At 41.3% G+C, this 22,150-nt stretch overlaps 1 protein-coding gene across 3 annotated transcripts in view; it reads right to left on the bottom strand.

The window, feature by feature from the left end:
* hipk2 (homeodomain interacting protein kinase 2) overlaps positions 1 to 22,150 on the bottom strand; it is a 97,860-nt gene that overhangs the window by 9,324 nt on the left and 66,386 nt on the right. For 2 of the 3 annotated variants that reach the window (XM_047154811.2, XM_047154812.2), the window contains exons 3-10: positions 19,928 to 20,051; positions 16,941 to 17,060; positions 14,965 to 15,051; positions 10,998 to 11,182; positions 9,556 to 9,718; positions 4,622 to 4,844; positions 3,436 to 3,557; positions 861 to 991 (exon numbers count right to left, since the gene is read on the bottom strand). In XM_047154811.2, coding sequence (XP_047010767.1) covers positions 861 to 991; positions 3,436 to 3,557; positions 4,622 to 4,844; positions 9,556 to 9,718; positions 10,998 to 11,182; positions 14,965 to 15,051; positions 16,941 to 17,060; positions 19,928 to 20,051 — 1,155 coding nt within the window. The remainder of the gene's footprint in view (positions 1 to 860; positions 992 to 3,435; positions 3,558 to 4,621; positions 4,845 to 9,555; positions 9,719 to 10,997; positions 11,183 to 14,964; positions 15,052 to 16,940; positions 17,061 to 19,927; positions 20,052 to 22,150) is intronic. The other variant, XM_053677891.1, reaches the window with a different exon arrangement.

Here is a 22,150-nt window from a genome sequence, read left to right as displayed (position 1 = left end):
ACCCAGAAGTAGAAACCTGCCAGCACTGTTTGTGAATTTTGGCCATGACAGTTAGTTCCACTCAAGTCCATAACTGGTCTAAAGTAGAGGTGTGCATGGGACTGATTTTTAAATCCTAAATAATAAAGCTATTCCATTTTGTTTGTACCTGTCCACAATCTTTTCAATCGCATTTAGTTCCCAAAAATGTAAACAAACTAGTAGCCTAATTTAAAGCACCACATCCCTGATCAGGCAGTTGCTATGTAAATGTACTGTGCAGCAATGCACAAGCTTCACATATGACTGCTCATGCAAATTTTTTTTTGTTGTATCCCAATGCACACTTCTAGCCATGTGAACCTTAATCATATCTGTATTTAGGACGGTTTATCTGTTGTATGATGTATTCGCATTTGGTTTCCTAGTGTGTACTTACATGTAGGCGTTTTTACTTTTTTTTACTGTTTCATTGCCTTTAAATTAGGTTTAAATTAAATGCTAAATTTACTCAATATTATGCACTAATATTAAGCACAATGGCATAAATATTGTTTTTGAATATCACTGTATACGGCGCTTGCATCCGTTTGTTTTCAGACCGAATCCTAGCCGACTATCCCACATAGCAGTGACACCAAATGAATACAAATAGCTGCAGGATAAACTGACATTTTTATTTACAGATATTATGTCTATGCAACTTGAACCACATTTTCTGTTTTCAATTCTCATTTTCAGTATACAGTAACAAACCTTGATCTCTGCCCAGAAACAAATCAGCAATGCGTGTCAACTGAATTTCTTGCGGATGCCAAAATCGCTCTTGTGAAAGCTGCCTTGTTGTGTGTAAATGAGTAAGGGGACACAGGTGGTCTTACCTCCAGTTGGTCAGGGGCTGAGAGGTGCTCATAGAGTCCGGGATGACTGTGGCGTGCTGTACAGAGGTGTGGGTGAGCTGTTGCCATGCTGGGGGCAGCAAGATCTGCTGGGTACCAGAGGGCCAGGCCTGCTGCAAGACAAGGACAGAACAAAAGAATAAGGGGCGTTGGGTTCATAGTTTGAAGTTTGCACTGCGGGTGTTTGCACAAGAGTGTAAGACTCCCGACTAAACAGGTCCGTAAGAACACCCACAGGTTTAGAATGAGGAGAAAAGGACAAAGCTATTTGCAGCTGTGACCGTTAGCAACTGTGCCAAACTGTGCCAAAGAACTACCAAACGGGTCAAACATCCCCTTTAGGCAAGGCGACTATGCAGGAAGGAGCATCCAAACTATGTTCTCTTCTTTCTCTAAATTACAGTTGCAATACATTTATATCAAGAAATATAATACACAACGTCAAGCAGACCAGCGCATCTCATTTATCTATTGTCACTGTCCTCTAGAAACGCTCGAAACGATTCAACACGCAGAAATGAAACAACTTTGGCAAAAAGCCACTGTTGAATAACAAAAAGCTTTTGTCACTTTCATTTTAACATTGGTGTTTTTCATCCTTTCCTTGGCACCGATATCTTAAGAGATTCATAATGCACCTTGAAAAACCAAGCGTGGCCTTGACTCCTATCTCAAAAAAGATAAGACCTCGCCTTAATAAAGATATGTAGCATCTCCTAGGCAGTGCGCTGATGGCTTTGACGTTTTCCAAATCAGCTCAGGATTTAATTAAATTCAGGAGCCCCCCATTCAGCAGCTTTGTGAGGAGCTGCTTTGTATGACTGGCATGGAGTGCACAGAGTGCCAGGCGTAATTTGCCCAGAGACGTGGCTAGCAGAGGAGTGTCTGCAGCTCTAATGGCTTAATGCAGCTCTACTGATTAGCAGTTTAATGTACAACTAATGAATTGTTGCTTTAATACCATTCGCACATCTAGTTAACGGTTCCATCAGTATAGGCTGTAGTGTTTGGGTCACACAAAGGAGGCCTAACCACAAACGGCAGGGGTCTATTATGTTTAAGCTTAGAGACAGTCCAAACAACGCCTTCGGGGGGAAAAAAAAGGTTCAGTTATGTTTGGCCATGTCTTTAGTGGAACATGGCTTCCCGTTTTGCTGGAATATTCTTAAAGCTGTTTGCTGGATGGCTAAAATTACCAGGATATTTACAGTCACCTTCATCTTTTGCCTGCTGTTGCTGTGGACTGAAATCTTTTTTTCCCAAATGTTGGGATTAGAGGAGAGGAGCACGAAGGGCGGTCATTAGTCGAGTTGAAAAATTGATCTCAAAGATTCAAGCTGTGAAACATAAAAGTGCGTAAAACTAGAACATGTCCTTTTTCACGTACTTTGGTGATGTTTAACCGGAACACTTCAAGTCAGCACTTGGTATTGTTTTAGCTGACATGAAAAACTGAAAGCACTATTAACCTACCTATATGCAGTGCACATACTCAACTTCCTTTAAGGACTTTATTCTCAGCAGATAGCAGATTATTTCTTTCTTTTGCAGCCACATGGTCACAAATATTTATGTCTACACTAGACATTATGTCCCTGCAGCCCTTTTCCTACATTCTGGGCACTTTCAGTTCTCTCATACTGGCCTGGGGTGTGTAATCAGCTCGTCTGCCCTGGAACCGTAACCCAGATAAGGGCTCTTTTCCATGCATAGCCATCTTCTGCACAACCCCCATTCTGACATGGCGCCCAGTCTCTCTCGCTTGGTGAAGGCCCTTTGTCACCCCTAGAGGCTCTGAATGCTCTCCCTCCCTTATTGTTCCTGCATTTTCTGCATTCCTGATCCAGATAAAGGCCTAGGCAGCCTTCTGGGACTAGCCTCATCCCTCTTCACACGCACTTGAAAGACACAAGGGCTCTCAGACCTTCAGGCAAACAAGCACAGAGCGAGAAAGGAACCAGGTTTTCTCGCACAAACAAGGGACATTATGGATATCATCACGTTAAAAACTGCTACGAAATGACGTGTCTCTATTCCATAAAACAAGTAACTAAGGTCTGATTTAAACTGGATGGAAAGTATCAAACTTCCACCAGCTAGTCAAGAAGTTCAAGCCAAACATCATCAATCCAACGCAGGTCCTGCCTTATGGCCCCTGAAGCTAAAAAACCCGCCAGCGTCCATAGATCTTTCTGAGAGCCGGCCTCTGTCATGCTCGTCAGACCATGACTGGCTTTCACTCCAGGGGAAAAAAAACACAAGTGCTGAGTTTCAGTGGAGACAAAAAGCCCAGCCTGGTAACAGGCTCTGGGACCAGCTCCTGTGACACACACACACACACACACACACACACAAGCAATTATAATATATGACCAAATGAGAAAGACTTTGTCAGAGGAGGTGAATTATAGTTCATTAAAACAAAATGGGTCATGCTAATTGCTCTTTTCCAAAGCCACATTCTTCTGTAGCAGTGCATTCAGGAGACACAGAGAGGTATAATTAGTTTAGCATGCATGGTTCTTCATTGCCATGGTGAAGGAGGAAGTGTTTGTACCTGTGTGAGAAGGCCAGGTTGGATCTGCAGGGGTTGACCGCCGGGGGCCTGAGTCACTATGGGAACAGCATTCTCCATCCGTACGGAGTAGCCGCTGTGCTTGGAGGGGGATGCCTGCAACCCTGAGGACACACCATAGGCACCACAGCTCTTATCAACTGCATTTCTAGTTCTATTTCTAACACATGACTGACATTTACATGCACCAAGTGATCATAGGAAATTCAGATAAATCAACCGAATAACTGGACTACCATTAAGACCTCAGTGCTTAGACATCAAGATTTCAAGGTTCACTACTAGACATTCACTGGCTACTTTATTAGGAACACTTGCTCAGTCAGGCAATTATCCAATCAACAGAAGACCAGATCAGACTGACTCTCAGGCCTCGGTGCAGCATCTCTATGGACTCGGGAACACTTGCTCAGTCAGGCTATTATCCAATCAACAGAAGACCAGATCAGATTCACCTAAACCTAAACTTTTTCCAGTCTTCAACTGTCTAGTTTCAGTGAGCTTGTGCCCACTGTAGCCTTAGAGTCCTGTCCATGGCTTACACGAATGGAATCTGATGTGGTCTTGTGAGCTGCTGGTGAGCTGCTGCGTCGGGATTGGTAGCCCTTTCCGCTTCAAGGTGCTTTGTGTTGAGGTTTTCCACTCACCATGGTTATAAAGACTGGTTATTTGAGTTACTATAGTTTCTGTGGTAACTAGGACCAGTCTAGCCATCAACAAGACATTTCCACCTGCAGAACCGTCAGTCACTGGATGTCTTTTGCTTTTCACACCATTCTGTTTAAACTCTATGGACTATGGAGATCAGCCCTTTCTGAAACACTCAAACCAGCCCGTCTGGCACTACGACTGAGTGACTGAGATCACATTTTGTTTGATGTGAACATGAACAGGTCTTGAGGTGTATCTGCATGATACGTGTATCTGTATGATTTTATGCATTGTGCTGCCACCACATGATTGGCTGATTGGATAATTGCATGAATGAGCAGGTGTAAAGATAAAAATTTAGTCGGTGTGTGTGTATTTAATTAATGCACATTGTTAAATATATAGTATTCTCTCCAGTAATAGAAGTGTTTAAAAACTCATCAATCCCTTTGCAAATCGTAGTATAGACATGTTCAAAGACAACCCAAGACTCCATGTGCAGGAATAGTGCTCTCACCTTGGAAGGTGGGTGGGCAAACAATGAGCGCCTGCTGGAAGGGGTCAGGCCGAGCGGCACAGAGCTGAGTGGCACCAGGCTGCAGGGGCATGGTCCTGGGTGCCACGGCAGCCATGGGTGCTGCAGGAGGCTGGTAGAGTGCAGATTGGTAGTTTAGTATGGAGACATCGGGATTGGCAAGGGAAAGGGTGGCACTGGTGGAGGAGGGAGCCAGGTTGGTGGCCTAAAGGAACCGATGGAGTCAACAAACAAACAAAGACAAACAAAAGCATAAGGAGTGGGTGTGGGAGGGGACGGAGTGGAGAGACATTCAGGGAGATGGGAAAAAAAATGATAAAATCATAACAGATAAAAATGCACAGATTATAGAGTAGGTGTCTAAAGGGTCATCAGCAGTGAAAGATGTTTAAGGGATGTTTTTGTCTCAAAAATGATAAAAATGGCTTTTAAGAAAACTGCAATCGATGAGACTGCAGCCAAAGCAATCCATGCATTTTACGAGACTAAATAAGCTCGATGTACTATTCTACACAGATTTAAAGATTAAAAATTTTAAGACTGCAAAAAAAAAAAAACCCAAATCCATCCTTTTAATACTTCGTATTTGAAATCATTAATAATCCCTTACGTAGCGACACAAATGCTACATTTATTTGATGTGCAGCACAAGTACACAATCTGGTGTTCAATAAAATGGCTTATTGACCGCTATGCGGGGATGGGAGGGGGACGGAGGATGAGTAGGTGTCAATCACTGATCTCGTGTTACAGTTTATGCTACTCCAGCTCACTGAACTTGCTCAGTCTCATTAGCGACAGATAATAATTTCTCTCTGCACTGCACTGTGATTAAACATACCCACACACATTTATACAGCAAGAGTGAGACACCAAGCTTTTCAAATGCCTCAGCCTGGTCTTTATTCCCCTCCAGAGTGTTTTATCCTGCATGGTTCAGGAGCCTTTCACCTATTATCTTGTTATTTTTACCATCTCGGGCTGTTGCAGCGTGTGAGTTTCTTCTAAGGAGTAGGACTAAAGTGCAATACTTTCATTTAACTCTAAGTCTGGCAACGAAGACAAAAAGGAAATAAGGAAAGTAAATGCAGACTTTGTAATCCATAAGAAACCAAAAGCAAGCAGACATTTCAGGCCTGGGCAAGAGAGAATGCTTACACCATTCATGCGTTTAAATACAAATATAGTCGCTGCTGATTCAAACGCAATGCTTACAACAATCCACAGCAGACATGTGGAACAAGAGGTATCTAAAATGTCCTTGATCAACATTTCCTACTCCAAACCACAGCTTTTTAATGAAGGGTAGCTTTATTTACTTTCATTTAGTACTGAAGCAATCCTGTTTCATTTCATGCCACTGCTAGTAATTACAAGCTTTTCATTAGAGTCTGCACGGGGAAAATTCCAAGTGGCACGTTTCATTTTTCATTTTCTCTTGTTTTGTGTGGCCGATGAGCACCAGGGGAGAGAGTTAATCAATACGCCACTGTGGCATTCATCAAACAAAATAAACACTGCAGCTCATAGCCTGCTAATACAATGTGAACCTGCCCATCCCTTTTCGCAATCTCACACGGCACAAACCTTACCCCCCAACAAGTACACTTGAGCTCTTTTTCTATATGTGCGCTTTTTATAGTGGAAATTCAACTGTAATTAACGTGGAAGAGGTTAAGTGTTTACTTTAATGTCCCGGGAAGATTGACGAAGCAATAAAAAAGGATGAGAGCTAGTTTAAGATTGTAGTCGGAAGGGCATGTGTGAACAGAAGCCAGTAAATTACAGGGAAAGGGATGTCTCGATGAATATTCAGAGTTGGTGACTTAAGTCCAAAAGTTATACCAGTCACATCCATCCATCGCTTATCCTACACAGGCTCACAGGGAGCCTGGAGACTATCCCAGGAGACAGGTAGGGGACAACTTGGACAGGGAAATGCCTATCAGTCTGCAACTCATGTCTTTGGACTGGAGGAGGAAACCAGAGTACCTGGCGGGAACCCCAAAAGCACGGGGAGAAAATGCAAACCCCACACGCGTAGAGCAGAAGCAGGAATCAAACCCACAAACCTGGAGCTGCGAGGCAAACGTGCTAACCACTAAGCCACTGTGCCTCCTACATGAATATTTAAGTAATTTTATGCTGATTCAGACTCAGGTTATACAGCTGCTTAACTTGATTTTCTCAGTGCGCCATGCACAATATGCATATTACCTGAATATAGTTCCCACATCTGAGCTTGGCAGATTTTTCTATATTAGAAGCATCTGAGATACGGTTTTTCAATAGCGTCTCGATTAAAAAAAAAAAAAAAAAAAAAAAACAACCCTCTGAAATTTGAAACGACAATATGAGTAACGAATAGTGTCATGTCCATCTATTTAATATTGGCCTCGAATGCCATTCCAGTGGCATTTTTGAGTGTATTTATAGTCTGTAGTTATGTCTGAGGTCTGAATATCACTGCAAGCAATTTTGGTATTAAATCCTCATTATGTGTGTGTAACTCTGAATATGGCCCTACATTCCTATGACACCTTGGGAAGTGTAGGTTAAAACGTTAGCATAACAAAGTGACAACAAAAAGAAAAGACTGGAGATGATGTGGAAGAAAATGTCTGGATATTGGAGTGATTTAGAAATAAAGGCAACGTTCTTCATTTGTGTCACGGACAATATTATTTATCGGATGCATGACTATGTTTGTAGACGTATCCAATCACCAGCAGACTCTGAACATATTACATAAGTAATGAGAAGATGCAGGTGATCAACATGTCCAAGATCTCTTTAATAATATAAACTGGACTCGAGTTTGGTCTCTGCTTCAAAAATTCCAAAAATTCAAAAATTTCATACGAAATAATTCATAGAGTCTACTGTACCAATCAGTTTCTATTCAAATTCACGAGTGATAATGAAATAAAATGCTTTTTTTTGTGTGAAAATTCCACTGAAACGATTTCCCATCTGTTTTGGTCCTGCCAATATACCCAGAGTTTTTAGGAAGGTATAGAAGGTTTTATTTTCGACAATATTAAAAAAAATTCTTATCCTACAAGCATGTGATTATTACATTAAGTATCATTACTCAAATTATGATGGTTCCATTATCAATTTTATTTTATTTTTATGTAAATTTCATAATCACAAATACTCCTTTCCTCCTTCTCAAACAGTGTAAAAAGTGTTTGAGAAGGAGGTAAAAATGGGTATAGATGTATTGTCAAAATCCAAAAACAGGAAAGCTCATCGTTTAACATTTTCATATAAAAAGTGTGCTTAATGGTCCTTTTGTACCCTCACATGTATATTTCTCTATTATACAATTATATAATGATATCTTATGTACCCTTATATGTATATCTTTCCATAGTACAATTATATAATTCTTTATATAATGATATAATTCTTTATAGTCCAATTTTTTGCTTTTATGTTGTAGTCTATGTGAGACATTATCCAGTTGTGATATGATGATATGTTGTATGTATTTGTTGATTTATTTAACAACAACAAAAAAAACACGTCCAAGTGTTTGATTCGTAAATACAACTAAATACAAGTAGTATAGAATAGAAGGTATTTGTTACATGTCAACTTTTATCTATCTGGCCTGTGACTACACAAACCTGTGGTCTCTGTTGTCTGTTAAAATGAGAGGTGTGGCTCATGAATTAGTTAATTATTCATTATTATAAATAATACAGTATATAATTTATTGTCACTATCTACACTTTACCTTACTGCTACAACAATAACTGCTATGTCCATATTTGGTATGAAGCTAATTTGCTGAATACTCAGTCATAGCATGTTTTGTTTACATTGATACCATGTTTAAATTATATTGTTACTCCTTGGCGCTTATCTTCTGCACTACCTGTTATATCAGACACTTCCACACTAAAACTGTGTACTGGTCAGCGCTACACTGTCACTTACTGTACCTATTGTCCTGTTTTAGTAGGTACTGTAATGTCCTGTGTTTTTAGCACACGTCTGCACGTGTACTTTATGTAGAATGTTTGTAGATCTTATTTAGTTCTGTGTCTCATGTGGTTAGTTTGTTGTTTCATGTAGCACCATGGTCCTAGAGGAGCGTTGTTTCGTTTCACTGTGTACTGTACCAACTGTATATGGTTGAAATGACAATAAAGCCACTTGAACTTGAAATTGAACTTGAACCAGATATTCGCCTTGCTGTTTTCTTATTATTTCTTGCCGCACATCTAAAATAAATAAATAAATGAACAAACAACTAGTCCACCGACGATCCTAGGGTTTTGTTGGTAAATTCTATTTGTTTGTTGTTGTTGTTGTTGTTGTTGTTGTCGTTTTCTCACTGCTTGCTACGATTTTCTTATTAGCAGTTCTGGTACCTTTGCAAACCAGCCGATAATGTCTTTTATTCTGAGTGTAAAAACTCGATTAGTGCAGGGTTAAGAGAAACTGAGCACTGTAGAATAGCAGAGCAGCATTGATCAGATGGATAGAGAAGGAGGAAATCATTTAGAAGGATGTAAGAACTTAAAAAGCAGATTTAGGCCTGAGCTTAAGTCAGCAGTTTGGCCGACCATGTAACCTGTATGGCTGGAGAGAAGGAAAATGCAAGACAAGCAGGACGTATAGACTGTGGCGTATTTGTTTAGCACATTGTGACACAGGACCTCAGGACAAGACTTGCACACACACACACACACACACACACACACACACACACACACACACACACACACACACACACCTCAATCAGCATAAACCTGTGGGGGTTTGGAGAAGTTCTCTGCATTGCTTCACCGTAAATGAGTCAATGTGTGTGATTCAATAACTGTACTTTAGGAGGCAAAAGGGAAGGAAAGGACGAAAGGGTATGCGTGTCGGTGCGCATGTGTGTGTGTGTAGACACTGACCTGACTGTGCACAGTGTTGAGCTGGTTATTAAAGGTCATGGTGAGGTTGGTGGAAGTGCTGGGGGCTACGTGTGTGATGAACGGGGTCTTGCTCTGGTTGACTGCGTCGTACATGTTCACGCGACGCTTACAGATCTCCATGTTCTGGAAGCAGGATTTGACACTACAAAAAAAAAAAAAAAAAAAAGCATTGAAAAATGAAAGTGGCATTAATGTTATAGCTGTACACTGTCATGTTCCAGTGTCCCCGATCATCTCTTTAGATTTTCTAGAAATGTATGAAGTGACGGTTCAAATCAGTTTGTTTCATATATCCGAAGACAGGTGTGTAATTATAAACCCATTTTAAAACACCGTGTTACTGTCAGGTCAAAATGACCAAACTAGGTCTGCACAATATGTTGATTTGTCAAGCTTTATTACAATCCCAGACTTTGCAGTAGAGAAATCAGAGAAGCCTGAAGTATGCTAATGAACACTCTAAGGGTGCTTTCATATCTATTAGTGCATTTGGCAAGTTTGAATCAGAGACAAATTGCTGTTTGGTTTGGTTTTATTCACACGATACATAACTAAATGAATCAAAAAACAAACAAACAAAAAAACATTTTGAGGGCTTTATAGGGTAAAAACATATTTTCTGGTGTTGGTCAGTTTCCATACAACTAACACAAGACACATGAATCCAACCAAATGCATTTTTCAAATGCACTTTTCACTGTTCATGTAGTGTCACAGGGCAGCATAACACACTCGGTGGAACCTGCTATCCGCACTCTTCCTCATACATGAGCTCATAGACGCCCATGATTGGCTAGTGTCACTCTGATTGACAGGGTTAAGAAAGTATGTCATCCTTCCCAACCTAACCCTAACCCTAGGGTACGACCAATTTTGCCCTTGATCTCCCGGCCACAGTTGGGAATTGAACTCGCGATCACCCGGACGATAGGGCGGGTCGCGCCACATGAAAATCTAATTTCTACTCTGTCCTTTAGCTCAGTTTTTGCATCATGGGTCAATTTAGCAGCTGGAAAATACAGCAAAAATGCTGCCTGCAACCCAAAACATGTGACATGTTTGATTCATTTCCTGTTTGACTCAGAGTCAAATCACTTTCTCACTGCAAAAGAACCACGCTAGAGTTCGTCTGGAACTGGTCCGAGATCACCTTGCTCAGTTGGCTGATCTCAGGCTCCAGATATGGTCTCCGTGGCTGTGACTACAGTCATCATGCAGTCATAACCTAATCATAATCATGTCAATTAGATATGATTTTTAAAAATCAAGCACTTTAAGCACACTGAGCCAAAGTTTCATTTTGGTGTAAAAAATCCCATCTCCGGAATGATGGATGATCGTTTCACCCTGAACAGACTCTAAAGTGCTCGGAGTAATATGTGTGTATGTGTGGCTGTGTACAGCCGCAGTCTGATGCTCACTGTGTGCTGTGGGGGAAGTCCAGCAGGTGAGCCATAGTAACAAATGGATGGTTCAGCGTCTCAATGGGCGTGATCCTTTTATCTGCGTCGATGGTTAGCATCTTGGTCAGCAGGTCGATGAACTCTCTCCGGTCTGCCTTCTCTGCCAGCATGTCACTGCCCTCCAGCTCTGTGCTCACATTCACCTGCACGTGAAGACGCACAAAGAACCGAGTTTAATCCGCATGTCAATGCCTGGCTCACAACCAGGTGTTTAAGATAAAGTAAGCCACAGGTGTTCTAGTCCAACATGAATTCCTTGGTCACTGCTCTGTGTTAAAGCACCTAGAACTTACTGCTAAGAATGTGCTTTTAAAAGGCATACAGTAAATATATGCATATATGTCAAAAAGCCGATACTGTGAACGTTGGCTTTCCACCAAAGTTTTCACTTGTTTTTTTGTTTAAAAAAAAAAAAAGAGATGCAGGAATTTGACCCATGGGCGCAAAACCCAAAGATACATAATCAACATGTCACCAGGTCTCAGTAAGAATATTGGTAACCTTGCACCTCTGTGATATTTCCAAATATTTGCATTCTTATTAACGGCTCGTCACAGAGACACTTTGGAATGTGCCTGGCGCCAAAGCAAAGATCTTAATCAGCCTAAAGGGTTCAAAGTCAAAACAGATACATAATTCTGCTAATTAAAAACATTGTACACAGGACAGTTTAATGACACTTAGGTCAAAATCATGCATGGACTACATAATCAGTCATTTACAATGAGCAAGTTTTGGAACACTATTTTATTATGCATTGAAGAATGCCTTGTAGGGTGTGTGTGTATGTGTGTGTGTGTGTGTGTGTGTGTGTGTGTGTGTGTGTGTATCTTGGTGGTGACCAACCTGAGATTTTTGACCTTGTGGAGACATAGGCTGGGCCCCATGAGGAGAACTGTAGCTTTTATTTTTAAATTAAAAAAACAAAAACAAATAAAAGAGCCAAAATGTTTTCTTCTGGTTGCCGAGGTTGAGCTTAGGGCTAGATTTAGGTGTAGGTATAGTATAAATTTCCTACATTAATAATTCTGTGACTGGAAGGCCCTCATAAGGACAGTACAATAAACTAACGTGTGTGTACTGTATATGTGTGTGTGTGTGTGTGTGTGTGTGTGTGAGAGAGAGAGAGAGAGAGAGAGTGAATTAAAAAGCTGCACATCAGAGCACTGTTGAAGTGTAGCGCCTGGTTCGAGCTGAGATGAAGGAGAAGACTAGTTCAGTGGGAATCTCTTAGATAGAGATAACAGGCACATTTTTTAAATAAAGCAGAGCGATCTATCTGCAGCCCCACCCCCCTGAGGCTATCTGACAAACTGCCGGTCACGGACGCAAATCTGATTCCCTTTCCCCTTTTTTTATGCAAGCTGCCCCCTCCCCCCAAATCAATCTGCTGCATGATAAAGGAATAATCTTCAACACACACTGAAAAATAATCAGGCTGTCCGCTGCTGGGAAATGGAATGACTTTAGGAGCATACACGCACACACACACGCACATGGACGTGAAAATATGGCAGTGCAATAGACATATTTCAAAGTGTAAAAATACAGTGTAATCATCAGCCAGCCCTGTGAGTACATTGTCCCCTGGAATAGTCAATCACGTCTGTCAGTTAACGCTCGGCCGACACCGTTTGCGTCCTTCGTCTACAAACGTCCTGAGATGTAGAAAACCCTACGTGGTGTAATCTTTCCATGCTCTTCCATTCACTCCTCGGCTTTTGGGCACTCACGATGACATCACGACTCTGAATGCTACATGCAACAACTCGTATAAAAAGTCATTGATTTGTACACAAAGCGAAACATTACTGTGCACCTTGTAAACGTTTGTAGGCCTGTAGCATTATGATCAACATTCTCAGACCAGATGTGTCTCACACACAGTATCTCAGTATTTCCTGTCATTCTCTGGATGGAGAGCAGGCTGAGCGGTTCAACTTCCTGGGCAATCATCCCAGCATTTAGACCTTCTGCAATCATCCATAATACAAACCAAGCACACAGCCCAAACAGCTCACTGCTCATTTATTCTGAGCAGAGCCTGAATCACCCTGGAACCTCAACTTCTGGGTTTTAATGAAAGCTTGGGCTTTGCCTCTGTCTGTCTGTCTAACTGGAGATCTCATCACACATTGTGTAGAGCAGTACTAGAGATGTCCAGGCTTCAGCATATTCACTGGCTCAGTGTAATGCAAATAAGAGTTACATTACATTAACCCTTATACCCTTATCCAGAGCGACTTACAGAAGGCTCTATTGATAAACACATCCTAATTCTAGTACACATAAGGCAGAGTCTGAAAATACCATTAGGCTAAATACCCTGTTAGAGAGGAGTTACCACAATGAGCTAATACAGCAATAAAAACAGTACAAGTCCCTCCATCCATCCATTTTCTGTACCATTTATCCTACACAGGGTCAGGGGGAGCCTGGAACCTATCCCAGGGAACTTGGGGAACAAGACAGGGGACACCCTGGGCAGGGTGCCAACCCATCGCAGGTCACAATCGCACACACACTACAGACAATTTAGAGATGCCAATCAGCCTAAAATGCATGTGTTTGGACTGGGGGACGAAACCGGAGTACCTGGAGGAAACTCCAGAAGCACGGGGAGAACATGCAAACTCTGTTCACACAGGCTGAAGGCAGGAACCGAAACCCCAACCTTGAAGGTGCAAGGCAAACGTGCTTTCCACTAAGCCACCGTGCCCCCAACAGTACAAGTTAATTTTTCAAAAATTACTATTACTTTAGTTGTTTGTTTGTTTATTATTTATTCATATTTAATTATAGTTCTATTTACTTATTTGTTTGTTTGTTGTTGCATTGTTATGGGGGGCACAGTGACATAGTGGGTAGCATTTTTGCCTCGCACCTCCGGGGTTGGGGGTTCGAATCCCACTTCTGCCCTGTGTGGAGTTTGCATGTTCTCCCAGGGCTTCCTCCACGTACCCCCTATTTCCTCCCCAGTCCAAAGACATGATTTGTAGGCTGATTGGCATTTCCAAATTGTCCATAGTGTGTTCATATGTGTGAATATGTGTGTATGTGTGTGTGTGCTTGTGCCCTACGATGGGTTGGCACCCCATCCAGAGTATCCCCTGCCTTTTCCCCCGAGGTCCCCGGGATAGGCTCCACGCTCCCCCACAACCCCGTGTAGGATAAGTGGAATGGATTGGTGGATGGATGAATGCATTTTTATTTTAATTTTATTTTGATTATTTTTTACATTTGTATTTATTTTCATTTCTTAATTTAGACAGCGTGATGTGAAAAGAGGGAACTGGTGAGCTAACATATCAAAGAGCAAGTTCTCACATAGACTAACCATCCACATATCATCTCAATTCCCAGAGTTCATTTGATTTGACAATTTTCATCTCATGAAGCACAATGACCTGGGCTGTCTTTGGGGAAAAAAACCTACACAGAGGCTTGCATCATTGTTGGAAAAGTACATGCTGTGCTGGTAAGTCCAGGGCACGTTTGACGGCTAATGGGGTGAGCTGATTTAATTTCCAATAACTATCAGCTATTTTCAGGAGGGAAAAGTTTTTTTTTTTTTTTTAATGATTCAATTTGACCCATCTAACCAAATCTGGTTTGAGCCTTGAGGTCACATCCTTAGTTTCAGAGCACAAATATTTTCTTAAAGTTGTAACAAGTGATGGCACTTTACCAGGGGAAGAACTTGGTTACACTTACTCATAGACAAAACAGTTACAGAGGCATGTGGAATTACACACAGGGGAACACATGACGTACAATGCTGGACTATTATAACAATTTATATTACCTACCAAAACTCATCGGGGGAACATTTTTTCAGTGACGTCACTAAAAACCCAGACATCGTTGGTGTTTATTTTGTGAGCCTGAATCTTTCTTCAGCTGTGTATGTGAATATTTGCTTTACCTGTGCCATATCATCCAGGCAGTTGAAAATGTACTTGCGGGCCTCCTTAGACTTGATCCCTGTCTCACCCTCATGATCCTCTGGTGTCTGTGGGAAAGAAAAACATTTGTTCAGTTGCTCTTCTTCCACAGGAATACATTTCAATCTGTAATGATACATATAACGATACATGATACATGTATTCAAACAGATATCAACAGACAATTATCAGTATTGCTTTTGGAGCAATTTAAATGGATAACATGGGAAGACCCTCATCAGAAAAAAAAAAAAAACTCCTCACCATTCAGATGGTTAAAGATTTTACAACAGTTGCTAGGCAACCTGAAAAATTATGGACGCCAAGCATGGAGTAACTAATAGCTAACGACTGAGGTAAATTATTTAGTTAGCTAGCACAAAGAAAGGACATTTTATATATGGAAAAGGAAAGAGCACAGTGACAGTGGACACCAGAAGAAGACATCAAGATGATCAAGATTTCCCTCAGATGTGTTGGTAAATAACTTAAGAAAGCATGTATTACACTGTAACTACACTTCTCATGTATCGCAAACCGAACTCCACCGTAAAGGTAGAATATCAACGTTGCATCACAACTCTGGAGCTATCAGAAAATTATTATATGGCTTACAAAGTCATGAACAAGTGTTGGCCATTAATATAGAATGGGCTTATAACAGGGGTGGGCAATCTTGTCCGGAAAGGGCCGGTGTGGCTGCAGGTTTTCATTCCAACCAAGCAGGAGGCACACCTGATTCCACCTGTTTAATCAGACGATCTTGGCTTTCAATAGATTCAGGTGTGGCTTCTGCTTGGTTGGAATGAAAACCTGCACCCACATCGGCCCTTTCCAGATAAGATTGCCCAGCCCTGGCTTATAAACACGGTGAATATACAGTACCGTGCAAAAGTTTTAGACACATGCAAAAGACATGCTGTAGAGCAAAGATGCCTTCAAAATAATGAAATGAAATGGTTCTACATTTTAAAAAAAAGACATTAAAGAGCAGTAAATGAAACAAAGTCAATATTTGGGGTGACAAATAAATAAATATATTCAGGCTGTAAACTAAACTTTCATGAACTTTAAACTTGCTTGACATGAGATTACAATTCAGCACGAGATGTGTCTATGCAGTTTTAATAGCCTCATGTTTTCAGCACAGCGTGAGATCAATATATGTGCACTCAGCTAAGCGGATTGAGGCCACATGCTGCTACAGCCTCGTAGTGGACTGAAACCTGTTCAATATTGGAAAAGCTATGCGTTCACAACTCAGTGTGTGTCCCAAGTTTGACTCAAGGCTAGTTCGGGAAACCAAGGTCTTTGGTTCAACGGGTATCAAGTGACCTTGTTTGGGGTCAGGGAGAGGTGGGAGATTGGCAGCAGTTGAGGAACAACGTCATATCGTATCAGATTCGCTAGTTTCATCAAATATCAAATCATTGTCTTATGAATCAATATTGAAACAAATTGCCTGGAAGGTACAGGATTACGTGTTATGGTCATGTGACCTATTGATGATCAAGCAGTAGAACGGCAGCACTTACACGGCAGCCATCTCTACAACACATGCTTCGAATAAAGGTTAAAACAATCATTTTATGTTCATGTGTATGTAGACGCTAGCTTGCCATCCGGACCAACTTGGGATTTAGTGTCTTGCCTAAGGACACTTTGGCATGTGGAGTCACGTGAGCCGGGAATCGAACCCCCAACACTACGATTAGTGCACAACCCGCTAATCTACCAGCTGAGCCACAGCCACCCGAGGGTGTTATTCTACACACTTTCCATGTCAGTGGCATGACTGTCTTCTATCATGATGGTGCTGTTGTTACGTTGACTTTCACTACTGTGACCACTTCAGGTTTTTGTTCTCATTTTTAAATGTCCGGAAGTAAAATACTCTGTATATGTGAACATGCATGTGTGTGTGTGTGTGTGTAGGACTGTGTAGGTCTAACCATACCTTTAATCTCCATAGTGGATACGTGGAGTCTGGGTCTCTGTTGAAGAACCTGGTAGTTTTCGTTCCTGCACTCAGCAGATACTCTGCTGGCAGCCCCTGTGTTTGAGAAATGTACCGAATCTGTGGAAAAGAAGCAACAACAAAAAAAACCCCAAGCATTTTAATATGCAAAAGACTACTCAAAAGCGTACACAAAGTGTACCCATCATCTGTAAAATTCACTAGTCTCTCTCTTGACATCAACTTTACACTGCATCTCCAGCATAACAGCATTATATGTTGAATAAACAGCATCTGCAAGAATGCGATCACCACCAGGTTTATTCCTCCCCCGAAGTCTTTTTATAAACAGCCTGAGAGCTGCAATTACACAGAATGGCGTCCATACACCTGAAAGGGGTCTAAATGCGAAACGGCAACCTGCAATATCCACAGTAATCATCTCCCTCATGTTCGGCGTCTTCCCTACCAATCAGTGTCTCTTATCCTGAGCCTGAACTCACGTCTGCGCCTGAATCCTTGATCACACTGTAGATCTGTAACCTTGGGAGTATGTGATTTCTTTCTCTCTTTTTTTTTCCATATGTGGAGGATTCCCTGCCTATTCCTTTTTTAAATGAGCATCTCTAAATCAAATACAATTTAACCAGTCATTTCTACTACATTTAAAATAAACAGTGATGCTTAACACGAGTGTTTATTCAACCTGAGATAGCACGGTTACTCATGGCTAAGCCACCCAAAGTCTAGACAAACATCACATAGCACAGGTATGTCAAAGTGCCCAAAATTGCCTCCAAAGGCACAGAAAGGAGGCTATGTGCTAAAATGGCAGGAGGCAAATCAAAGTGGGCTCCAGAGCTTGTTTATGGCTGTTTTAATTTGCTTTGAGCTAGAACATTGGCCCTGGGCCTTTCAAGGGAGCCAATTTGGTTTTGGGAGGTGGAGAGAGGGGGGGGGGGGGGGGGGGGGGGGGGCGTTAAGAGAAGACCCCACACCAGCACTCAGGAACTGGACTAATTGGCCAGGTTGTGGCATCTGTCCAGCATTACAGCGAGGCCTGAGAGAGATGAAAGCCCAAGATCGTGCACACACACAGACACAAACACTCTGCACTTTAGGAAAGCTGTGAGAACAGCAACATAGCCAGAGGTTTGTTTTGTTTTCTCTCCCTGGAGCACAAACAGTAATTGAGGGATGTATTTTTTTTATAGCCATTTGCAGAAAGAGAGAGAGGGTGTGAGAGAGAGAGAGAGAGAGAGAGAGAGAGAGAGAGAACGAGAGAGAGAGACCTCGCTGCAGGGCCATACTCGACAGCAGATGCCAAACAGGAAATGCCATTTCTCACTCGCTCATAAACATTTATAATTTATAATGTATTAATGTATTTTCAGATAACAACCTGTGTGTCCAAAAGCTCTACAAAGGAACAGAGGATCTTGGTGTGTTTTACAAAAGGCTTCGAAAGATGAGTGAATTATTTGTGCACAGCTGAATTTTTAGACAGTGTTGGAGTTTTAGGAGTTAAGTCAAGACATTACACGTAGACCTGACAATCTATAACATGTCTTCACTTAAACTGTACAAATAGAAATATAGAAAGATCAAAACTCTAGAGAAATTGTTTATTTCACTGTTTTTGTCTACTCAGGACCACCTCGTGATCTGAAACGTTGAAGAAGGCTTAAGCTCCGCCCACTTGGCACAATCACATCATGTCATATATCCCTGAAAAGCATGTTTCCTGATATAATCGATGTTGGTCATTATGATGGATATTGCCTTCACGTTCCTTTATAAACCTTATAAACCATGTTTAGTACAGTAGAAACACATGAAATCACACTATTCTCTCTCTTTTTTTTTATTCTCACACTGTTCTCTATTTACAATCAAAACCACCACTTTCTAGACGACCAACATTCATGACATTTTACATGTTCATTCCTGCACTGATTAGAAGCATATAACAGAATTTCCCCACCCAAAAAATGTTAACTATTGTTGGATTTACATTCGATTTCACACTGAAAAATTCCCTCTTGAAAGTGTCTACACAGTGGAATGCATTATTTTAATTCCAACAACATTAAAAGGCTAATTTTATTCATTTAAATTTGATTAAGTTTTGAAGAAGAAGAAGAAAGAAAGAATATTAGCAATCAACTGCCAACGACTGAACGTGATATAGTTGAGGTCATAAGTTTACATACCACTTGCAGAATCTGCAAAATGTTAATAATAATAAAAATAAATAAATAAGAGGGATCATTAAAAATGCATTTAGTTTTTTATTTAGTTCTGCCCTGAATCAGCTATTTCACATAAACAGATGTTTACATATAGTCCACAAGACACAATAATAACTGAGTTGACACAAATTAAAAAGTTCAAAAGTTTGCATACGCTTGATTCATAATACTGTGTGTCGTCACCTGGATTTTATGTTCTGTGACAGTTGTTCATAAGTCCCGAGCATGGTTTGTCCCGAGCAGTTAAACCGCCCACTGTCCTTCATGACACTGAGGACAACTGAGGGACTCGTACACGACTATAACAAAAGGTGCAAACATTCACTGATGTTCAAGAAGGAAACACGATACCTTAAGAGCCAGGGTTGTGTAAACTTTTGAACAGGATGATCGGATGATGATATCAGTGTTATTCATTTAGTACCGTTCCTCAGAAGCTACATACGATATTATCATGTTTCCCAGAAGACAAAATAATAGCACTGTTATGTAAGACTTATGTAAACTTATGACCTCATCTGTATTATTATTATTACTAATAATAATTAATTAATTAATTATTCTTTTTTTTTTTACCTGTAGTGTCTTGCCATAAACAAATATTTATGAAACTTCAGTTCTGGCTAAGTGAACAGCAAACACTCATTCAACCACACTCAAGCTTTTTGTCTCGACCAAGCATTAAGCACCCATGTGTGATCACTGTGCAGGATTAAGTCCTGATAATAGTCTTACTTGATCGTACTCAGACGCGCCAGGGTAAAGCGGCCAGCCCAGGAAGAGCTCAGCGATGACGCAGCCCAGGGACCACATGTCTATAGCCTCACAGAAGGGCAGGCCAAGGATGATCTCTGGAGCTCTGGAACAGACACAAACACACACAGCAGTAGAAGGTCAGTAGAGGACACCGAGAGGAGTGAACAGCCAAGCACTTTATCAAGCCTCATTTAATTAGCAACAGTTCAAACGTTCAAAACAAAATCATTCGTGGTGAACTTGCTAGGGCATAACGCTGTTTACATTACATTAAATACTATTTAATGTACTTTAACAATATTTACCTTTACGCATTAGGATTAAGATCGCGTAATCTACTTTAAATCGCTTAAGATAACAATAAGTCTACTGAAACATGAGCTTCCTTAACCTTTGTTGATTGTTTCACTCATGCCCGAAAAACAATTTCCAACACACACACACACACACCCACACACACACATACACACACATACACACGCACACACATACACAGACACGCAAACACAAACACAGACACTCACGCACGCACACACACACACACATACCCACACACACACACGCAGACAGACACGCAAGCACACACACACACACACACACACACTTAAGTGGGCATATAGTGCACTGTTATACCATATGTATTAAGCATATATGTGGCATGTTGGGAAAACCCGTCAGATGACACCACAACTTTAGAAAAACATAAATGTATTCCCACAAACCGTTATTATTTAGTATTTAAGACAAAAGTAAATGAAATCAATAAATAGCAGGTGCTTTTAGGCAATCAATCCATTGGTGACTTTCAGTTGCGGTGAACAGGTATCTATCCATCCATCCATTTTCTGCACTGCTTATCCTACACAGGGTTGCGGGGAAACTGCAGCCTGTCCCAGGGGACTTGGGGCACAAAGGCGGGGGACCCCCCCCTTCCCCGCCACCCAACACACACACTCACAGACCTGTCCACACGCTATGGACAATTTGGAAATACCAATCAGCCTACAATGCATGTGTTTGGACTGGGGGAAGAAACCGGAGTACCCGAAGGAAATCTCCGAAGCACGGGGAGAACATGCAAACTCTGCGCACACAGGGAAAAGGCAGGATTTGAATCCCCAACCCCGGAATGCTAATCACTTAGCCACTGCGCCCTCCTGTACCCAGAATTTAAAATGTTAAAACTTTAAGATACAATGTGTTTGAGATTTCCCAGGCTGCCACAAATCCATTTGGTTGTGGGTCGCTTAGGAAACATCCATTTTAGCTTAATATCAGAAATTTAAAAAAAAAAAAAAAAACCTTACTCTGGGTCAATAAATGAGCACACTTTTCACCTTCTGTGTTTCACATGATATGAATGCATAACGTAGCACCACTGCTTGCTCTTTCTGTGGCAGTATAAAAATGTAAGCTCATTAATATTTGAGTGTGTTTGTCATTGAAGTCATTGAAATTCAAATGTAGATATTGCTTTTAGGTGTCTATGAGGAGTGGAAAATGTTGGTGCGTTTTAGCTGGATTAAAACAGGACTGAAGACCAGAAGGCCGTATCAGTTTCCGTGGCTGCAACCTGCTAATGTGGAACTGATGCAACGAAACCTAAAACTGCAATCTGTTACCTAGGAAACACAAGACATTTCACTTAACATGTATATGCACAACAATGACAAATGTCGGGAGCAGTTCATTTACATAGACCGAATGTTTCCATGTAAATCGTATGAGCCGGGAAACGTGATTCGGAAAAGCTATCAGGGTCGTGTGTTTCGCATCAAGGTAAATTTTTCCACACAGCCTTATGCGCTCTCTCCAGGGCACCAGCAGGGCTGGGAGGAAAGACGGCATCAAGAGCGCGTGAGCCTCTGTGCCACGAGGAACAGCTTGGAATCCATCAATCAGCCCGCCCTCTCTCAGCAGATTTACAGCACGTAATATATACAGGATGAGTACGTGCTTAGGACTACAGTTGGACTACAGTCATTGTAAAGAGGACAGTGGAGGAACATACTGTTCTGAAAGAAGAAGTGAAGGTTTGGACGTGGAGTTTGTCACCCGATCACAGTTGCGCAGCTCCAACAAAGGACAAACACCCAGTCTGGCTGTTTGAAATAGTCCAGGGCTTCCTGCCACCACATATGCAAAAGTGCGGCCTTCCTTTCCATCTTCTCTCACTTTCACTCCATCGCTTGCCATCGCAAT

The sequence above is a fragment of the Ictalurus punctatus genome, chromosome 4, assembly GCF_001660625.3.
Source record: "Ictalurus punctatus breed USDA103 chromosome 4, Coco_2.0, whole genome shotgun sequence".
NCBI lineage: Eukaryota > Metazoa > Chordata > Actinopteri > Siluriformes > Ictaluridae > Ictalurus > Ictalurus punctatus.
The sequence above is the reverse complement of the archived record's forward strand: the minus strand, read 5'-3'. Positions and strand labels throughout refer to the sequence as shown.